Below are 20244 nucleotides of genomic sequence, written 5' to 3'. Positions count from 1 at the left end.
TTTATGCGAGGAAGAAGGAACCAAAGGCCATGAGCCCGCAGTAACAGTTCCCTCAAAGAGAAAAACAAAATACAATAGAGAGCCAAATTCAAGATCCGATCATTTTGAGATGCCTGGACACACTGCGTTTGAAAGACTGGAGATCATAGGCAGCAGGAAATACAGACAGAGGGAGACAGTTCCAGAGTTGACCTGTTGCATAAATGAAAGACTGGGAGTAACGGTTAACTCTTGCATTAGAGAGTTGGACAGAAAAGGGATGAGAGTTTGCTGCCAGACGGGTGCTACGCGCCCGTCGTAGAGGTGGAGGAATGCAAGCAGATAGGTCAGAGGAGCAGTGACCATTAAAGTAGCGATAGAAAAGAGATAAAGATGCAACAGTGCGGCAAAGAGACAGAGGTTGAAGGGAGTCAGTAAGAGGAGGAGAGTTAATGAGACGAAAAGCCTTTGACTCCACCCTATTGAGAAGGGCTGTATGTGGGGAGCCTCCCCACACATAAGAGTTGTACTCCACACAAGGGCGGATAAAACCCCTGTATAGAGTCAACATGATGATTATGATGGTACTGTGATGATGATGATGATGATGATGATGATGATGATGATGATGATGATGTGATGATGATGATGATGTGATGATGATGATGATGTGTGGTAGGTTCTGCTGCCCTCTAATTCTACCTTTGACTGGAGGGAAGTCATTAAAAAAAAAAAAAAATCCATTGTTAGGATGGTAATTCAAAGTTCTGCTAGACAATCTGAAGAACAGTTTGTGATGGTGCAAATAAGTGTGTAATCTAGAAAACTTAAGACTGTTGTTCATAGCTTTGTAAAACCTTGCTTACAGCTCCTCTCAGTCACAGGCAGGATTAGAGGGTGGATAGAAATTGTGGCTCAGAAGTGAACAGGATACAATATGAAGGAATAAATTTGAAGATATTGTGACAGAGGGAAGTGCAGTAGGCTATCCCATACAGTACCTAATGGTTCAAGGTGCTTCAGTTTATTTATATTCTTTATTACTATTTCAGACACCACAACAAAAACTGTGTCCTCAAGCCCACTCCACTGAAAAAATAAAAGGTATGTGTCAGTATGCTTCACCAAGAAATAAAGGTTTGTACAGTAAGTCCTTGTTAAAAGTTACCTTTTGGAGATGCTAATAACCATAGCAGCATCTCACTCTGTAGGGAGGGGACAGAGTTGTATGTAACATAGGAACAGAGTTGTGATTTACTAATTATCAAACAGTTTTTATTTTATTTTAACCAAAAGTGATGAATGGGTTGACTCAGCTAAAGGGTTGCATTATCATTTTCGAGAACTATAGGTCAATGGTCAGGGTCAAATGCCAAGGTTGCCATAAACAGCTTTGATCTCATTTGGACCAACTTGGTGGAAGGGCTTGTCGTAAGGTATGAATAAAGGGAGTTGATTTTGAAGACAGTCAGGTCAAGGTCACACATGCCAAGCTTTCTGAGGTTATTCATGGGCTAATTATGACAAATGCTATATTAACACAGGTCTAAACACATCTATAATGGAGCTACAATTACTGATCACCATGGGTGAAATTGCTGTCTCTTAATTCACCCACAAGGTTATCAGTAACTGTAGTTCTGTAACGGTTGAGAATTGAGTCAATGTTGAAGGAGCATATGTTACTAAAAATTAGCCCAAGAATATCCTCCTGAAGTTTGACACACATTCTCTCTCTCTCTCTCTCTCTCTCTCTCTCTCTCTCACTCAATATATATATATATATATATATATATATATATATATATATATACAGTCAGATCTCATTATAAAATAGTTTATTATGTGATAAATCAATAGAACGATAAATTAAATTTCACAACTCTTGAAGGTAGGACTGTGGAAACCTTGAGTACTGCATTTTATTACTACTTCTCTGCATGCAACAAGTGTCCATGACTCAGACATGGATGACCTTTTGATCTTGGAGGAGTGTGTAGAGTCCTTTCCTAACTCTGAAGGCTTCCTGAAGGAAACTGAGTCAGGCAGAGACCAGTAAGCCTCACACAAACCCCCATGCTCCTCATCACCCAAAGCCCAGCACTCACCTCTGCTCATGTAAGGCCTTTACTGTTTCAATAGTGTACCTGGGCTTAGCTCTTGGTTGGGTGGAATCACAGACAACCAGTGCCCCACTTACAGATTAGGCACGACACACATACAGGTAACAGAACACCGTACAGCATGTGTTACACTATGATGCAGACATAACATCATCAGCATAGGGAACCTGTGGGACAGTCCTATGGGGTGGGTGCATATTTGCTGTCAGTTGTTGAGCATGTCTAGGCAGACCAGGGTTGAGCAACAACAACCTGCACTTTAGTACATTTTACAGTATATAATCCAGCGTAATATTATAAACTAAACTTCCAAACTCAGTCAGTGGTTAGGTAGGACTTGATCAAAAGTCTTATAATAGCTAGTCATGGACCCCACAATCGGTTAGTTTTTCCCTCATAGGCTTAGTTGTTCAAGTCTGGATATTCATAAGTCTCACAAGGGGGTGCCATAATCAATTAATTATGAATAATGGAGCTTTTGTGAATATGCAGTAACTGTAGAGTGCCTGCACTTACATTAGATATTCATATTAATTTAAATTCTGTAAACTGTACTTACTGTAAACGACCAGTTTGCGCTTGCCCAACTTGTGATTAAGAAATGATGAGATGCGGCAGAAGTAGTCACCGGTGAGCTCAGTTGTGGGGTTAAGGAGCCTGATGGCACGGTGAATATGAGCTGCACCATCACCCTCAACTTCCACACGGTAGCTGGTGTCTACCTGCTCACGGAATTTTTCTATTGTCTGAAAGGCATACGGTACCAGAATCAAGGAGGAGAAACATTACCATAATTGTAATAGTACAGTAACTCAAATTCTATCTATCTATCTATAGCCCGACGCCCTAATCCCACAAAGGGTGGCCGCAGACACAAAGTCTCCAAGTCGCTCTGTCACCCACCATTTGACTGCCCTCCAGTATATATACCGGTATATATATATATATATATATATATATATATATATATATATATATATATATATATATATATATATATACTGAAACCTCAATAAGTCGACCCAGCAGAAGGCTCAATTTCCAGTAAGTCAAACGCTGACCGAGGTTTGACTTAATGTTTTTTCAATGGGTTACATTCTAGTTTCTTATATTCCAAATGCTGCGTTTTGGTTTATTATATTGCAAGTGTTACATTTTAGTTTAACGGACTGTAATGTGACGTAAATAGGTGCAGAACTTTACATACAGTAATTAAGTGACTGTTGCACCCTCCACTATGCAACCTCCTATCCTACCCTAGCCTACGTCATGCACCAACTTGTTTTATTGTTTATTTTAGCTTCTTTAGTTTTGTGTTAATAAACAAGTAATCACACATAATTTGCGACTATTGTAGGGGTAATATAGTTTTTTTTTTTTTTCAATGATTTCCAGATAGAAAACTCGTAAGTCGAACTGCCCTAGAGTCTCATATATATAGTTTGACTTATGAAGGGTTTACTGTATATATATATATATATATATATATATATATATATATATATATATAAATGTGAGTACGTTTAAGTACTTGGGTAGTGTGATGAGTAAGGATGGAGGTTTGGAGGGTGAAGTACTTGAAAGGGTACAGCAGGGAAGAAAGGTTGCTGGTTCTTTGAAAGCAGTGATAAGAAACAGGGAAGTGAGCATGGAAGTGAAAAAGTTACTACATGACAGTATTGTGATACCAACTCTAACGTATGGAAGTGAAGCTTGGACATTATTGGAAGGACACAAGTCAAGAGTGAGAGCAGTGGAAATCGAGTTATTTAAGAGGAGCCTGTGGAGTCACATGGAGAGACAGGCTGACAAATGAGGATATAATGGAGCGTTGTGGTGTGGATATGGATGTGATAGGAAGCATTAGGAGGAACACACTGAGGTGGTTTGGCCATGTGGAGAGGATGGAGGGTGAAAGACTGACGAAGAGAGTGTATGTGAGTGAGGTGGAGGGGGGAAGAGGGAGGGGGAGGCCGAGGATGAGATGGAGGGATGGGGTGGAGAGGTATATGAGAGAGGGGGGTGTGAGTTGGGAGCAGGGCAGTGAAATGGCAGGGGATAGGACGACGTGGAGGCGATTTGTTTGTGGCCACCCCAAACGGGACTGAGGCGTCTGGCAATATATATATATATATATATATATATATATATATATATATATATATATATATATATATATATAATACTGTACACATGAAATATATACAGTACATATATTATACATAAACACAAATATATATCTTTAACACTCTTAAGATATCTTCCTAATTCTACTTTCAGTATTTTGAAGACACCCATCAGGTGCATCCTTGATCACAGCCTCTGGGGATCACTCAGACCACAGCCCTGGGACATCACTCTTTGGTGTCCATAGGGGTTGGGTCAGTCAGCCCATCCTACACTTTGAAGTGGCTATTAGTTAGACTCAGTCTTGTGGCCATCACTGACACTTTTAAATGGTTTACCAAGCCAAGGAAGGTTGTGAAGCAATGCATCCTTTTGGAGGTCATATCTCACACTTCAATCAACATTACCTTTCATGGATGTGTTTGTGTCTGCTTTGCACTCAGCTTGGCAGACTGCCTGAACAACTGCTACCATCCTTATGGATGCTAAATTGGCTTTCTTTGCTACCTCACGAACTTCTGGCTACCACCTGCAGCCACTGTCATTAGTGGCTGTTTGAGGCACATACACTTAGGCTCTCCTGAAGTTTGCCAGGTTTATCTCCTTGTATTGTACCTGTCCTGCCAGCTGCCTGGTTTGAATCACTTGAGCTTTGTGGTGGTCAGAAGGGCTGATGTTTTGATGATGATGCCATTTTCTAACCGCTTTGTTGTAGAAACCCATCCTCCATGTGGCTGCCACAAACTTCACTGCTGCTTTTGGCAGCTGCTTTTCTCAGCCTTGCCACTTTTTGCACTGCCCTTTTGACTGCAATTTTTCCCATGCTGTAGCGGATAAATACAGCTGCCTCTATTTCTTATTTAAGTTCTGCACTCAGGATGTTCCCTAACCATAGCAACTTTAAGAACAACTTAATAGCAAGCATATTCACACACTCACCAGCTCTGCAGAACAGCTCCTTTCTCTATTGCTGGGTTCTATATATATATATATATATATATATATATATATATATATATATATATATATATATATATATATATATATATATATATATTTCCAGTGATGCCATACCTTCTGTGTAAGCCGGCCACTACAATACACACACAGTTGTTTTAACCTCTGGGTCATTAGAACATGAACCTAGTGGACTGCAGGGCCCTTCTGCTGTCCACCATTCACATTTTGGAAGAGAAGGAGCTTAGAGATGTTGTGTAACTGGTACACATACATACCTGTGGGGGATGTGGATCGCTGGGTATCCACTGGTAAAATGGAGCCACCGCCTCCTCAAAGTACCACTTGATGTCAATGTCCTCCAGCTTGTCCCCCTCCTCCATCTCATAGGGACAGTCAAGCACCACTGCCTCTGCCGTGCCATTCTCTACTGTCACCACCTCCATATCCTCGTTCACCAGTTGTATCCCCACCACTCCAAGCCCGCCACCTGGTACAAAAAGAGCAAGGCATAATTTGTCCACCTTAAACTGCCATAGATTTTTTTGTCTTTTTGCAGCTAATTTCCTGTGGCATAAAGCCAAAATAAGATTACATTATGGTTCTACATCTATTCCATTGCATATTTTTGTGATTAATACAATACGTTATTCTAGTGTTAACCTCTTGTTTACTGTGGCCCCAGACTCGTCTGCAGCATGAACATATTGGACTGCTAGCTTCTGCTACCCTTCTTCAGTAGTCCACCATCCTCTTTTGGGGAGGCAGGGAAGTTGTTGATGGAGATTTGTATAACCAGGCAATTTATCTGTCTGGCTATATTGGTTCTACCACATGAAGGCATCCCTCCCCTGCACCTAACCTCTTGTGACAGCTCAGTACCAGAATAAGACATTCAGCAACTTGATATTGTTTCCAGGACACATTTTTGTGACTACATCATATTCTAGTGTGAGACTCTTATCACAGCCCCATGGCAGACTAAGACAATTCTATGACTCTGCATCCTTTCCATGGCATTCTTTCATGACTGCCGCCATGTTATAATGTTAATCCACTTAAAGATCAGCGGCAGTGTATGACAATACTGTACTACGAGTCTGCTTCCTTTGCACAACACTGCTTTGCAACTAGCACCGTACTGAAGTATTAATCTTTTAATTACTCAGCATTTAAGAGGAGGAGATGGCAGTTTTTGCAGAGACTGCAGTTTTGGGTCAAGATAAAGTGAACAGAGCATAATGTTGAAAACAAAGACTTAGATTTATGATCCTTTGAGATTAATAAAATCACCTGGAGGCGATCTGATTAAAACAAAATACACCAATGGATTGAAAGTGTTAATAAAGACGGGCTACACGACCATTCATGCAAAGTAGCAGGTACCGCTGAAACCTGTTAACAGTTACAAATGTATAAAGTTGATGCTTATAAGAAAACATACATATCATGTGGATACCTGTTACTTATAACTCAGCATTCATTAGTTCATAAATGGCAGGTATTCAAGTACTACATCTTGAAAAAAATAAATGAGCAGTAACAGCAAGGTCTACATTTTCAATGTTACAAAAACAGTGGCAAGATAATGCTGGTGTTTTCAGTAATGTCTACTAGTTACAGCTGTTAGCATATCCCCATTGCTCTCCGTGTCTTATTTTAGCAAATTTAGTCACACTTTTATAGGAGTTGCCCACCACTGGTCAACTGGCCAACTGTAGTTATCCTGTCTTCTTATCTTCTTATGTAATCTTTGTTTTTATTAGAAATCTGGTCTGAGATTCACTAACAAACTTACACATTATGATAAAATTCTCTTGTCAACTAGATTTTTTCCCCCCACAAAGAACAAGAAGATGGGAGGGTTCTCTAATGTCTTTTCCGTACCCATGCTGTCAAAACAACTTAAAATTATGATAGTTCATTCATTTTAAATTGGTGGATATTTTTGTCTTTTGCAAGTTACTTCCCATAGTTCAGGGGCAGAATAAGACAATACTAAGGCTCAATATCCTTTCCATAGCACTTCATAACTACCACCATATCTCAGTGTCAATCAGTCATTACAAATGATAGGGAGACGGAAGTTTTACACCTAGATAAAAAGAATAGATCATACGTACTGTATGTCAATCCAGGTCATGGCTGTTGTACTGAGTTGTTTTGTATTATATGTGGCTACAATAAAGTTTCATCGTGTTTGTTTTTTTGCTATAGCTAGATTTCATCATGTGCAGCCAGGGTAGAGCGGAACAGTCAAGGACAAAAGTTCGCCTTCTATTCCACTACGTCTACTACATACTTTCGAGTATCGCATTCCTTCCTCCCAGACCCAGCCTCTCAGCACTGGAATATTAACCAGTAGAAGAGACTATACTGTCGAAAAGGGTGAACTATCAGGCAAACTTTGTCTATGCTATTTATATATATGGCCAGTGAGGAATGTATATGATGTGCCAAGTTACGCCTGTGGTTTGTATGGCGTTTGTTACTGTTTGTATTGTGTATATTTGTGTCTGGCGTCTGCAATTATCCAGTGTGTCAGACCTCTTAGGAGACTGAATACAAAATAATATCACTTCCCTCTTGTACCTCAGACACGGAAGTGAATTATCTCGTTGAACAATTTTGCTTATTACCTTTTCATAATCTCATGTATTTTATCTGTATATCATTTCCAGTCCCGTCCCAACTCACCCTCGAGGAAAATTGCCAACACCAGTCACGACAGTAAACAGGTACAGTAAATGCCAAGACCATTCATGAAAACTATTTGCAAGTAAAGGAAAAATTCACAGCACACGTAGAAGAATTACCAACATGCAAGGAAAACTGCCAACACCCCTTGAATATTACGAATCCTATACCAACACTCCTCACTGTGATTTCCAACACTCCAAAGGAAAATTGCCAACACCTCCCAAGGAAATTTTTGCCTAAAGGTATGCCAACACCACTCACGGAAATTTTCAACGCCTTTACCAAAATTTCCCACACGCACATAATATGCCAACAAGAGGAAAATTGCCACCACCTACGAAAACTGCTTATGACTACAGGATATACCACCAACACCACTCACAAAAATTACCAGCATCACGATAAAGTCCCACACACACAGTAAGCCAACACCACTCACTATAATTACCAACACCCTCGCGAAAAATGCCCAGACGCACGAAAAATACCAACACCAGCCACGGAAATTACCAACACCCTCGCGAAATTTGCCAACACTTGACGAAAGCTGGCCACACGTCGAGGAAATGCCAACAACAACAACAAGTATATTGACAAGGGCCGGTGCTGTTCTTGCCAACACCCTCCTTCCCTCCCTCACCTTGACGCCCTGCCAACTGCATGTATATACCTGGATCACACACACTTTACACATCGCTATTACACACACACTTTACACACCGCTATTACACACACACTTTACACACCGCTATCATTAACAACCACCACTAGACTCTTCTTCATCTCTTGTTAACTCCTTCACTACGATGAACTCTCCTTTTGAACACTTTACACACACTTTTATGAACACCTCTTGCTTGCCTCCTCACCCTCGTCTCTGCTAACTTTATCTGCCAACCTCTCTCCGATGATGTAATTCATTTTGAACACTTTACACACACTTATGAACAACTCTCGCTCATCGCTTGTCTTTTCCGCCTCGTCTCTGCTAACTTTATCTGCTAACACCATCGCTCACCTCACTTCAGTACCATGGATTTTTTTTTTACTTCACACACACACACACACACACACACACACACACACACACACACACACACACACGTGCGAGTATTCAATATGGAGGGTGGGTCTTCTGTATCTCCTACTTTTCTCTCTTCTGTCCGGGGTTGAAGTGTTTGTCCAGTCTTACGGGGTATGTCCCAGCAGTTTCCGAGGCTATTCTGGTTTGCTTTGCTGGTTTAGTTTTGGCCGGTTTTGTAGCCAGATGCCATTCCTGACACCAATCTTCTCCATTGATCCGGGCTTGTGGCCGTCACCAAGCTGGCCTGTCTGGCGCCCCCAGTGGCTGGGGTAGTGCGTGTAGTGTGACTGTTGCTAAGAGGGCGTTCTGCTGTAGTATGGTCCCACTTAGTACTCAAACCTGTGCTCACCACTGTAAGGCAGCGCTACACAGGCAGGCCCGTCTCCACCTCCGAAGAGCTACCACCACTTTTTTTTTTTTTTCTTAAAGGCTGTGGCTTAAGCAGGTGTCAGGAGACGTGGAGGATGAGGTGGCCTGGCTGACTACCCCCAGGCCTTCCTCATCCCTACTCTTGAAAAGCCACTTCCACCTTTTCCGGCAAGTGACCCTGGCTCAAGAGTGTCTCTAGAGCGGCGGGAGATGAGGTGACCTTGCCATCCTTCTCTACGCCCTCCTTGTCCCAACCCCCGAGGGGCCACCACCTCTTCCGACAGGGGCTCTCACACAAGAGGGTCTTGAGAATCGATGGGGGGGGGAGCAGTCACTACACCCTTCCTGGCTGGCTTATGACTTAAGTGTGGGAGTGCTTTTAGTCTGACTACTCCTAGTCGGTACTTCTAGTATGGTTGCACCTATCTAGTCTGGCCCTACTAGGTCGATGCAGTACTCAAACCTTCTCACCACTCCAAGGAAGCACTCCACCGGCATTACAGTCAGGGTGGTGACTGTGAATTTGTGTGGCACATGGGAGAACTACTGGGTCTTGGGGATACTGATTAAAAGAAAAAAAAAAGTACGAATGTAGCCAAAAGTGACGAGAGGACAGGCTTGTTAATCGATGTGACTAGCCATCTGTTTGTCTGTCTGTCTGTTTATCTGTCTGTCTATCTACCTATCTATTTGTCTGTCTATCTATCTATGTCAATCTATTTGTACTCCATCCATCCATCCATCTGTCTGTCTGATTGTTTGTCTATCTGTATATAAATCAATCAATCAATCAATCTAGCTTTGACGCCTCGTCGTATGTGTGGGTGGACTCGACATAAAGGCCCTTCATGAGTCTTTGTCCCTACTCAGCAACAACCCCTCCTCCCACCACACGCCACCCCCTCCCAAACCCTCGAACCTTCACCCCATTTCTGTACCTCGTTCTCGATCTCCTCCTCCCAGGCTGTTATTCCTCTCAGGTGTTATTCCCCTCAGGCTGTTATTCCCCTCAGGCTGTTATTCCCCTCAGGCTGTTATTCCTCTCAGGCTGTTATTCCTCTCAGGCTATTATTCCTCCCAGGCTATTATTCCTCCCAGGCTATTATTCCTCCCAGGCTATTATTCCTCTCAGGCTATTATTCCTCTCAGGCTATTATTCCTCTCAGGCTATTATTCCTCCCAGGCTGTTATTCCTCTCAGGCTGTTATTCCTCTCAGGCTGTTATTCCTCTCAGGCTATTATTCCTCCCAGGCTATTATTCCTCTCAGGCTATTATTCCTCTCAGGCTGTTATTCCTCTCAGGCTATTATTCCTCTCAGGCTATTATTCCTCCCAGGCTATTATTCCTCCCAGGCTATTATTCCTCTCAGGCTATTATTCCTCTCAGGCTGTTATTCCTCCCAGGCTATTATTCCTCCCAGGCTATTATTCCTCTCAGGCTGTTATTCCTCCCAGGCTATTATTCCTCTCAGGCTATTATTCCTCCCAGGCTATTATTCCTCCCAGGCTATTATTCCTCCCAGGCTATTATTCCTCCCAGGCTATTATTCCTCCCAGGCTATTATTCCTCCCAGGCTATTATTCCTCCCAGGCTATTATTCCTCTCAGGCTATTATTCCTCTCAGGCTGTTATTCCTCTCAGGCTGTTATTCCTCTCAGGCTGTTATTCCTCTCAGGCTGTTATTCCTCTCAGGCTATTATTCCTCTCAGGCTATTATTCCTCTCAGGCTGTTATTCCTCTCAGGCTATTATTCCTCTCAGGCTGTTATTATTACTGGACGATTATTAACAAACATACAAACTTAAAAAACTACTTTGGTATATCCGCTGGCAGCTGGCTGAGGTCCACTGAGAGAGAGAGAGAGAGAGAGAGAGAGAGAGAGAGAGAGAGAGAGATGAATGTGTCCCCTTTCCCTCCTTCTTTCCCCTCTTTCTCTCCCTCCCCTCCTCTTTCTCTCCTTCCCCTCCTCTTTCTCTCCTTCCCTTCCTCTTTCTCTCCTTCCCCTCCTCTTCTCTCCTTCCCCTTCTCCTTCTCTCATTCCCCTCGCCTTTCCCTCCCTCCCCTCCCCTCCCCTTTTCTCTTCCCCTCTCTCTCGCACTTTCTCTCCTTCCCCTCCTCTTTCTCTTCCTTTCCTCCCCTTTCTTTCCCTCCCTCTCCCTTTTTCTGCCTCTCCTCCCCCTTTTCTATCTCAAACCTCCCCCTCCCCCTCTCCCTCTCCTCCCCCTTTCTCTCCTGCCACCTCCCCCTTTGTCTCCCTCCACCTGCCCAATTCTCTCCTTCTCCCCCTTTCTCTCCCTCCACCTCCTCAATTCCTCTCCCTCCACCTCCCCAATTCTCTCCTTCTCCTCCCCCTTTCTCTCCCTCCACCTCCCCCTTTCTCTCCCTTCACCTCCCTCTTTCCCCCCCCCTTTCTCTCCCTTCACCTCCCTCTTTCCCCCCCCTCTCCTCCACTTTTCTCTCCCCCCACCTCCCCTTCTCTCCCTCCACCTACCCATTCATCTCCCTTCACCTCCTTCTTTCTCCCCCCACCTCCCCCCGTCTCTCCCTCCCCCTCCCATTTCTCTCGCACCCTCATACACCTTGTGCCAAATCCTCCCCTAGTTCTCTTCTTCCTCTCCCTCAACCCCTCTCCCACGCCCCTCCTCCCCCCTTTCTTTCCCCTCCCATTTCTTCCCTCCACTCTTCTTTTCCCCTCCCCTTCTCTTCTCTGCTTCATTCTCTCTCTCTCTCTCTCTCTCTCTCTCTCTCTCTCTCTCTCTCTCACCCTACTTCCCCCTTCTCCCCCCTCCCTACTTGTCATCCCCCCCTCCCCCCCTCTCCTTTCTTATTTCATATTCGTCTTCCCCGCTTCCTCTCCCTCACCCTCTCTCTTCCCTTCCTTCCCCTCTCCCCTCCTTTCTCTTATCGCCTCACCTCCCCCTAACTCCCTCATCATTTCACCTCTTCCTCCCTCTCTCCCTCACCCTCCCCACTCCCTCCCTTTGTCTCCTCCCCTGCCCTGCCTTCTCTTTATCGCCTCACCTCCCCCTTCTCCCTAACTCCCTCATTTCACCTCTTCCTCCCTCTCTCCCTCACCCTCCCCACTCCCTCCCTCTGTCTCCTCCCCTCCCCTGCTTTCTCTTTATCGCCTCCCCTCCCCCTCCCCCTCCCCCTGTTTATCACTTCTTCTCCCCCTGCCCACCTCCCCACTTCTATTCTGGGCCTGCCACCTCCTGCTGCACCCACATGATATCCCCCACCCACCCACACCTCTCCCGCCACTCACACACTCTCCTAGTTAGTCTCTCACTCTCGATTCTCTGCACATGACCAAACCATCTCAGCGTATATCTTTCCAGCATGTCACTACTACAGCGTATCCCAACTACCTCCTTTGCCTCCCCATCTCTCTACGTGACTCCACACACACACACACACACACACACACACACACACACACACACACACACACACACACACACACACACACACACACACACACACACACACACACACACACACACACACACACACACACACACACACACACCGCTCGCTGGTGCAGTGGTAACGTTCCCGCTTGCCAACTGGTGGACGGGAGTTCGCGCCTCGCTCAGGTTGCGAAAAGTTTCACTGACGAAGTGGGTGGTTACTGTCCCCCTTGAGCAAGGGGACGGGTGTGTGCGTTTGTGAAGGTCACAGCCTTGCCCTTAGATCGGACTACATGAGCTTTCAGCTCCCTTCCGGGAGGGTAAAAAGCTGACGATCACGACCATCAAGTGATCCTGACCGACCCGGTGAATTACACACACACACACACACACACACACACACACACACTCATTCCTGTAAAGATACAATTAGGTAAGAACAATTAGGTAAGAGAACACACACACCTCTAAACCAACTAATTTCAACCCCTCTCGCTCTTCGCTTGTGTCCGTCCACCACAGACCAAGCTTCACTTCTTTGCGTTAAAATGATGACAACAATCTCCCCGCAACAGCCTTTTAAATTCCATGCTCACTTCCTTCTTCCTTCTCACTGCCTTCAGCGAATTGTACAGTCGCCATCAAAAGTCCTGTCGCCTCTCCAGCTTTTCCCTCCATGTTGAAAATCGGTGTGGTTTCTCCGCGGCCAGTGATTGTGTATTTATTTAGATCAGTGCCCTCGTTCTCGGCTGCTGCGGATTCACCTCTCAAATTTTCAAAGTCCATGGAGAGAAAAAGAGGTGAGGAGACGAAATTTATGCTGCCGGCTGCACTGTACAATCCAAGACACTACTACCTTCCCAAAGTTTGACGAATATATGGCGGGAAAATCGAACCATTTGAATCAAGCACTGGTAGAGATAAGGGTTTCATTGTATTTCGCCAAGTGTGCATTTTCTGTGGACGGAACTGGGAAGATGGTTGTGTCTGACTGTACCTCCTGTATTTAACCCCTCCAGTTCGCTGAGGAAAATCGTCTGGACCTGTACTTCATTCAGTTTAATCAGGCGGTGAATTCCATCCCTTTGCCGCTAATTTCCCGCATCTCAGTGGCAGGATAAGACGATACTACGGCTCCACATCCTTGCCGTTGCACTTCTTCATGACTAGCATCGTATCTGCTGTTAATCTCAAGGTACAACACAGCACTAACGAGGGTGAGATGGCAGTTCTAAACATATACCCCTTTTACCTTAACTTGGCCCAGAGTGGCAGAAAAAGACACTGCTACGGCTTTGCATCTTTTCCATAGCACTTCTTCGTGACTAGCATCATCTTCTAGTGTTAATACTTTGCTGCTAAGTGAGTTATTATTATTATTACTATTATTATTATTATTATTATTATTATTATTATTATTATTATTATTATTATCACTTATTATTTTTATTATTATTATTATTATTACAGTATTCATAATGGGGAGACGGGAATTTTAGGATCGAGTATTTTTATGCAAGGAAGAAAGAACCCAAGGCCAGAAGTTATGGTGAAAAAGGATATAATTAGAGTGAAGCGGTTATAGGAAGAGTGTAATAATAATGAAGACTGTGTGGCCGAAGAATGAAGAGTAACAGATGTGACGGTAATGTTGATATCACTTTGCTCCCTCTGTTTATCTCGGCTCCAATGCGCCCTTGTGTTTGGAGGGCTCGGTGTGTTCTTACCCAACTGTTCTTACCTAATTGTATCTTTACAGGAATGAGTCAAGCTCGTACTGTCCCGTGTCTTAAACCATATTTATCGTACATATCCTTAAATTTGTGAACTGTTTTGGCACACACTATTTCATTCGGTAGTGCATTCCATTGATCAATTGCTCTGTTTGGGAAACTGAATTTCCTTACGTCTTTATCACCTCTCTTCTTATGCAGTTTTTTGCAGTGTCCTCTTGCTGATGCTTCTCCATATGTTAAGTAATCATTTATGTCTATTTTCTCCTTTCCTGATATGCACTTATATAGCATTATCATGTCACCTCTTTTCCTTCTCTCCTGTAGTGTTGGTAGATTCAATTTATTTAGTCTTTCTTCGTAGCTTAGGTCCCTTAAGCTTGGTATCCATCTTGTAGCGGCCCTTTGAACTTTTTCAATCTTGTCTACATGCTTTTTGAGATGAGGACTCCAGACTATTGATGCATATTCCAGGGTTGGTCTAATGAATGATGTTATTATCCTTCTTAGCATGTCTTCATTTATGTATGTGAATGCTATTCTCATATTTGCAAGCAGTGTATACATGTTCCGTACCTTCTCGCTGATGTGATCAGCCGGAGATAGTCTGTTATTGATAATCACACCTAGGTCTTTCTCTCTTTCTGATGTGTATAGGGTTTTATTTCCTAACTTATAATCCCAATCAGGTCTTTTTCCACTTTTACCAAACTTGATTACATGACACTTGTCCACATTGAATTCCATTTGCCATGTACTACTCCATTCATGAAGTTTATTTAATTCTTCTTGTAGCTCCCTACAAGAGTCTGTGCTAGTAATTCTCCTTTGTATTTTTGCATCATCTGCAAACATATTCAGATAGCTCTCATTTCCAGTGTTACTGTTTATATCATTTATATACACTAAAAACATGATTGGTGCCAGCACCGAACCCTGTGGTACTCCACTAGTCACTTCTTTCCATGATGAGTAGTTTCCTCTTAGTACTGTCCTCATTTCTCCTTTTATGAGAAAGTCTTGCATCCAACAAAACAGTTTGCATCGAATTCCTCCTTGATGGTACAGTTTCCATAAGTCTTTGGTGTGGTATTGTACTGTGTCAAAAGCTTTCTTGAAATCTAAATAGATACTGTCCACCCATCCTTCCCTTTCCTGTATTGTGTTTGTTACTCTGTCATAGTAGCTCAACAGATTAGTAACACATGATTTTCCTTTTCTGAAACCAAACTGTCTTTCTGTTATCATACTGTGTTCTTCTAGATGATTTACCCAAGCTTTTCTTATAAGTTTTTCTAATACCTTGCTTACAACACTGGTCAGTGATACTGGTCGGTAGTTGAGAGGATTTTGTCTATTTCCTTTCTTGAATAAGGGGACTATATTTGCTTTTTTCCAAATATCAGATAGTTTCCCTTGACTCAAGGATTTCTTGAAAATTAAAAATAATGGTTTACTTAACTCCTTTGCACATTCTCGTAATACCCAACATGAAATTTCATCAGGACCACTGGCTTTTCCCCTGTCTAATCTACTTAGCTCCTCCTGTATTACTTTTTCTGCTATTTGTATATCTGGTAGTATGTGTGGACATGCGTGTTCCACATAGTCCCTCTCAAGATTTTTTTTCTTCTGTAAAAACTGTGTGTGTGTGTGTGTGTGTGTGTGTGTGTGTGTGTGTGTGTGTGTGTGTGTGTGTGTGTGTGTGTGTGTGTGTGTGTGTGTGTGTGTGTGTGTGTGTGTGTGTGTGTGTGTGTGTGTGTGTGTGTGTGTGTGTGTGTGTGTTCTTACCTTACCTAATTGTATCTCTACAGGAATGAGTCAAGCTCGTTCTGTCCCGTGTCTTAAATCATATTTATCGTACATATCCTTAAATTTGTGAATTGTTTTGGCACACACTATTTCATTCGGTAGTGCATTCCATTGATCAATTGCTCTGTTTGGGAAACTGAATTTCCTTACGTCTTTATCACCTCTCTTCTTATGCAGTTTTTTGCAGTGTCCTCTTGCTGATGCTTCTCCATATGTTAAGTAATCATTTATGTCTATTTTCTCCTTTCCTGATATGCACTTATATAGCATTATCATGTCACCTCTTTTCCTTCGCTCCTGTAGTGTTGGTAGATTCAGTTTATTTAGTTTTTCTTCGTAGCTTAGATCCCTTAAGCTTGGTATCCATCTTATAGCGGCCCTTTGTAAAGTCCCAGTCGGGGCCTGCCTCCTACTCCTGGGAAATTCTTGTCTACCCCAGGCACCAGCAGGAGACGAGGCCGCAGCCCACACCTGACGGCGCGTCCCCTGGCAGACCTCCACAGCCCCAGGACCCCCAGGCGAGCCCGGCAGCCTACCAACGCTGCCCTCCTCACACCACGGAGCCTCCGACGCCAGACACGCCTCCTCCGCCTGTTTGGCCCCAGTCCCGAGGGCCACCACTCCAGGTCGAGGCCCCACATAGGCGGGCCTCCCTGCACCACGACGACGAGACCCTGAGCTGAGGGTCTACATCAGGTCGAGGCCCCTAGGCAAGAGGGCCTCCCTGCAACGCACCGACGGAACGGACCCGGGTAGTGACTCCCCCTGCGGGTAGTGTGACGCCCGCCATGGGTAGAGTCCCCGGAGGTCCCCCCCCCCCGGCTATAGTGACAGAGTGATATAACCCAAGAAAAACAGGAAAGATCAGTGACACGTGTGTGTGTGTGTGTGTGTGTGTGTGTGTGTGTGTGTGTGTGTGTGTGTGTGTGTTTTCTCCTTCCCTCTCCTCTTCTTTCTCCCCCCCACCCTCTCTCTCTCTCTCTCTCTCTCTCTCTCTCTCTCTCTCTCTCCAAAATCGTCAGGAGATTAACAAATAAACACTCAGGCTGCCATGACTCTCTCAGCTGAATAAAATCGTCTGGCATTACGTAAAAGACAAAACCAGAGTTGCCCCGACCGTGAGAGAGTTAGAATTTTTTTTCTATTATTGGTGGTGTATTGCATCTATTTTTCATTGTCCTCTTCGTTTTTCCTCCTCCTCCTCCTCCTCCTCTTCCTCTTCTTCCTCCTCCTCCTCCTCTTCTTCCTCCTCCTCCTCCTCGTCAGTATTTCCGTATCTTAACAACCACAATAACCTTTTTAACATGCCTTTTACTACCTCCTTTTAAATCCCTTTCCTTTCGCTTACCCCTCCCTTTCCCTCCCTCCCTTCCCTCCCTCCCTCCCTCCTTCCTCACTCCCTCCTCCCCCTCCCCCCCTCCTTTGCATACCTTCCTTTCCTCACCTGTCCCGCCCTCTTCCTTCCTTCCTTCTCCCTCTCTCGTCCTCCTTGTCTCTTTCTTCCTTCCTCTCTCGATTCCCTCCCATCTTTTCCCCTCTCCCCCTACCTCTTCCCCCCCCCCTCTCTCTCTCTCGTATTGACTTCTATCTTCTTTTTCTCACTCCTCTTCCTCCTCTTCTTCTTCTTCTTCTTCGTCTTCCCTTGTCCCTCCGTTTCTTCAATTTTTCTTCCTTCATCCCTCCTCTCTTCTTCTCTTCCTCCCCCTACCCCTCCTGCTCTTGTTCTTCTCTCCTTCCTCCCTCCCTCCTCTCCTGCCACCTTCGCATCAACTTCCTTTCCTCTCATATAAACCGCATTCTTCCCTCCCTTCCTCTTCCGCCTCTCTCTCTCTCTCTCTCTCTCTCTCTCTCTCTCTCTCTCTCTCTCTCTCTCTCTCTCTCTCTCTCTCTCATTCCCTTCCTCCTTGTTCTATATCCTCCCACTTTCCTTCCCTCCGTCTCGTCCTTCCCCCTCTTCCCTCCCCTCCTCTTCCTTCCTCCGCGTTCTCCCTCCCGTCACACTATTTCCTTATAATAATACACACAACACTCGATTGCACTTCCAGGTCCCTAATTGTACTGCCGCGCGAAGAGGAACAGCGGGGAAACTACTTCGGTCCAAGAATCTTACCCCCACCAACTCTCCCCTGTAGAAACTTGAAGGCGGGTGGAGTTGGGTGGGGTGGGTGGGGAGTTAAGGGCTGGGGTGGGTGGATCGGGTGGGGTGAAGTGGGTGTGTGGGATGGTGTAAGTTGGGTGGGATGGGGGAGGAGTCTGTGGTGAGGGTGGGGAGATGACTATTCTTGGTAAAGGCGACGCATCTTGTGCCATCTTTCATCCGCGCGCGTGCGTGCGTGCGTGCGTGTGTGTGTGTGTGTGTGTGTGTGTGTGTGTGTGTGTGTGTGTGTGTGTGTGTGTGTGTGTGTGTGTGTGTGTGTGTGTGTGTGTGCTCATTTTTCGGGAGGCCGCCACTCTACAACATGGACATAATTTCTAACCGCTCCTCTAATTTTTACCGTCAGACGATTTTGTTCAGGTAAGGAGAGACGTCATTTACCCTTCACCACCAGGGGTTCCCGTAGGATGGATAAAATCGTCTGGAAATAGCAGGAATAAACCACAACAAGAAGTCATGGGCCTGAAGGTGTTAAAGTTCACCAATTGGATCTAGAACGTCAAAGATATACGTTCTTCATGCAGGTGACTTGTTGTATTTTCATAGTGTGTGATGATACCGAGCCTTGTTTGTGCCTCTGTGCATTATTATTCAAAAAACAATGGGTTTATTTGCTTATCGTAATCGTGGAGGTGGACTTGATAATCCTGTTCCCCCGTTGGATAGTTGGAGAATGAGAGTCTGGCTAGGAAAGTGTATGAAATCCCTTTTTCGAGGCCGACCCTCTCGCGATGCGCCAAAGAGACTAGACAGATGGACAGATAAATTTGCCTTGGTGCACTTTTTATCCGATACGCAGTGCTTTCATTCTTGTTTTTGAGAATTAATATTTCTCTGCATCACCTTAGTAACTGCCTGGGGGACGTGCTTGAATGGATGATCTTGTCTGCCTCTTTCAGTTAATAAGCGACATCAAGTATAACCCGCTATTGGTATCACTTGCTTTCGTAAGTCTCAGTATTTTCAATCTGTATGTGACAACCGGCAGCAGACGAGCGTATGAATGGACAAACCTAGCCCCGTGCCCCCTTGAATCATTATAGGCGAAGCTGCTGTGATGGGGCGGGCTAATGGTGCTGTCCCTCACTTACTGATGTCACGGCCTCAGAATGGCTGGTGTGTTGGGGTTCTGATGAGACCCTTATCATAACATCTTGTCCCACTGATTCTCTCACTCATATCCATAACTACTTCACGCAGATTAACGCGCGTGGGTGTGCTATTCTTGATCCTGTGTGTGTGTGTGTGTGTGTGTGTGTGTGTGTGTGTGTGTGTGTGTGTGTGTGTGTGTGTGTGTGTGTGTGTGTGTGTGTGTGTGTGTGTGTGTGTGTGTGTGTGTGTGTGTGTGTGTGTGTGTGTGTCAGACGATTTTATTCAGCCATGGGGACTTACGGAACTAGAGTGGTTGAATACAGTCTTCATTAACCCCTTCACCACGAGATTTTTCCGCAGAATAAAACCGTCTGGAGGTTGCCAATTACAGTGTGGAGGTTGCACGAATGTAATGTTGATAGACGTTACAGTACTGAAGGGGTTTGGACGATTTTGTAACCCCTTCCGTACGAGTTTTCTTTGGGGCTTCGTTTATTAGGGTCACAGGTGTGTGCAGAGATAGATGAAATAGATAAAGGTGGCTAACTGGATGGATGGATGGATGGATGGGTGAATAGATAAATATGAGATCAACAGATAGATATAGATAATTCGATACATGAGTATAAGATCAAAAGATAGATACAGGTCGATAGATAAGCAGGAGATCAAGAGAGAGACAGACTGACTGATTGATAGGTT

At 44.4% G+C, this 20244-nt stretch overlaps 1 protein-coding gene across 6 annotated transcripts in view; it reads right to left on the bottom strand.

The window, feature by feature from the left end:
- The window catches only part of LOC145414426 (uncharacterized), a 41228-nt gene that overhangs the window by 13197 nt on the left and 7787 nt on the right, over positions 1-20244 (bottom strand). For all 6 annotated transcript variants that reach the window (XM_080283964.1, XM_080283963.1, XM_080283969.1 and 3 more), the window contains 2 exons: positions 5465-5676; positions 2662-2848 (listed from right to left, as the gene is read on the bottom strand). In XM_080283964.1, coding sequence (XP_080140090.1) covers positions 2662-2848; positions 5465-5676 — 399 coding nt within the window. The remainder of the gene's footprint in view (positions 1-2661; positions 2849-5464; positions 5677-20244) is intronic.

The sequence above is a fragment of the Coenobita brevimanus genome, chromosome 99, assembly GCF_032717465.1.
Source record: "Coenobita brevimanus isolate Jiangsu-jjx chromosome 99, ASM3271746v2, whole genome shotgun sequence".
NCBI classification, from domain to species: Eukaryota; Metazoa; Arthropoda; class Malacostraca; order Decapoda; family Coenobitidae; genus Coenobita; species Coenobita brevimanus.
The sequence above is the reverse complement of the archived record's forward strand: the minus strand, read 5'-3'. Positions and strand labels throughout refer to the sequence as shown.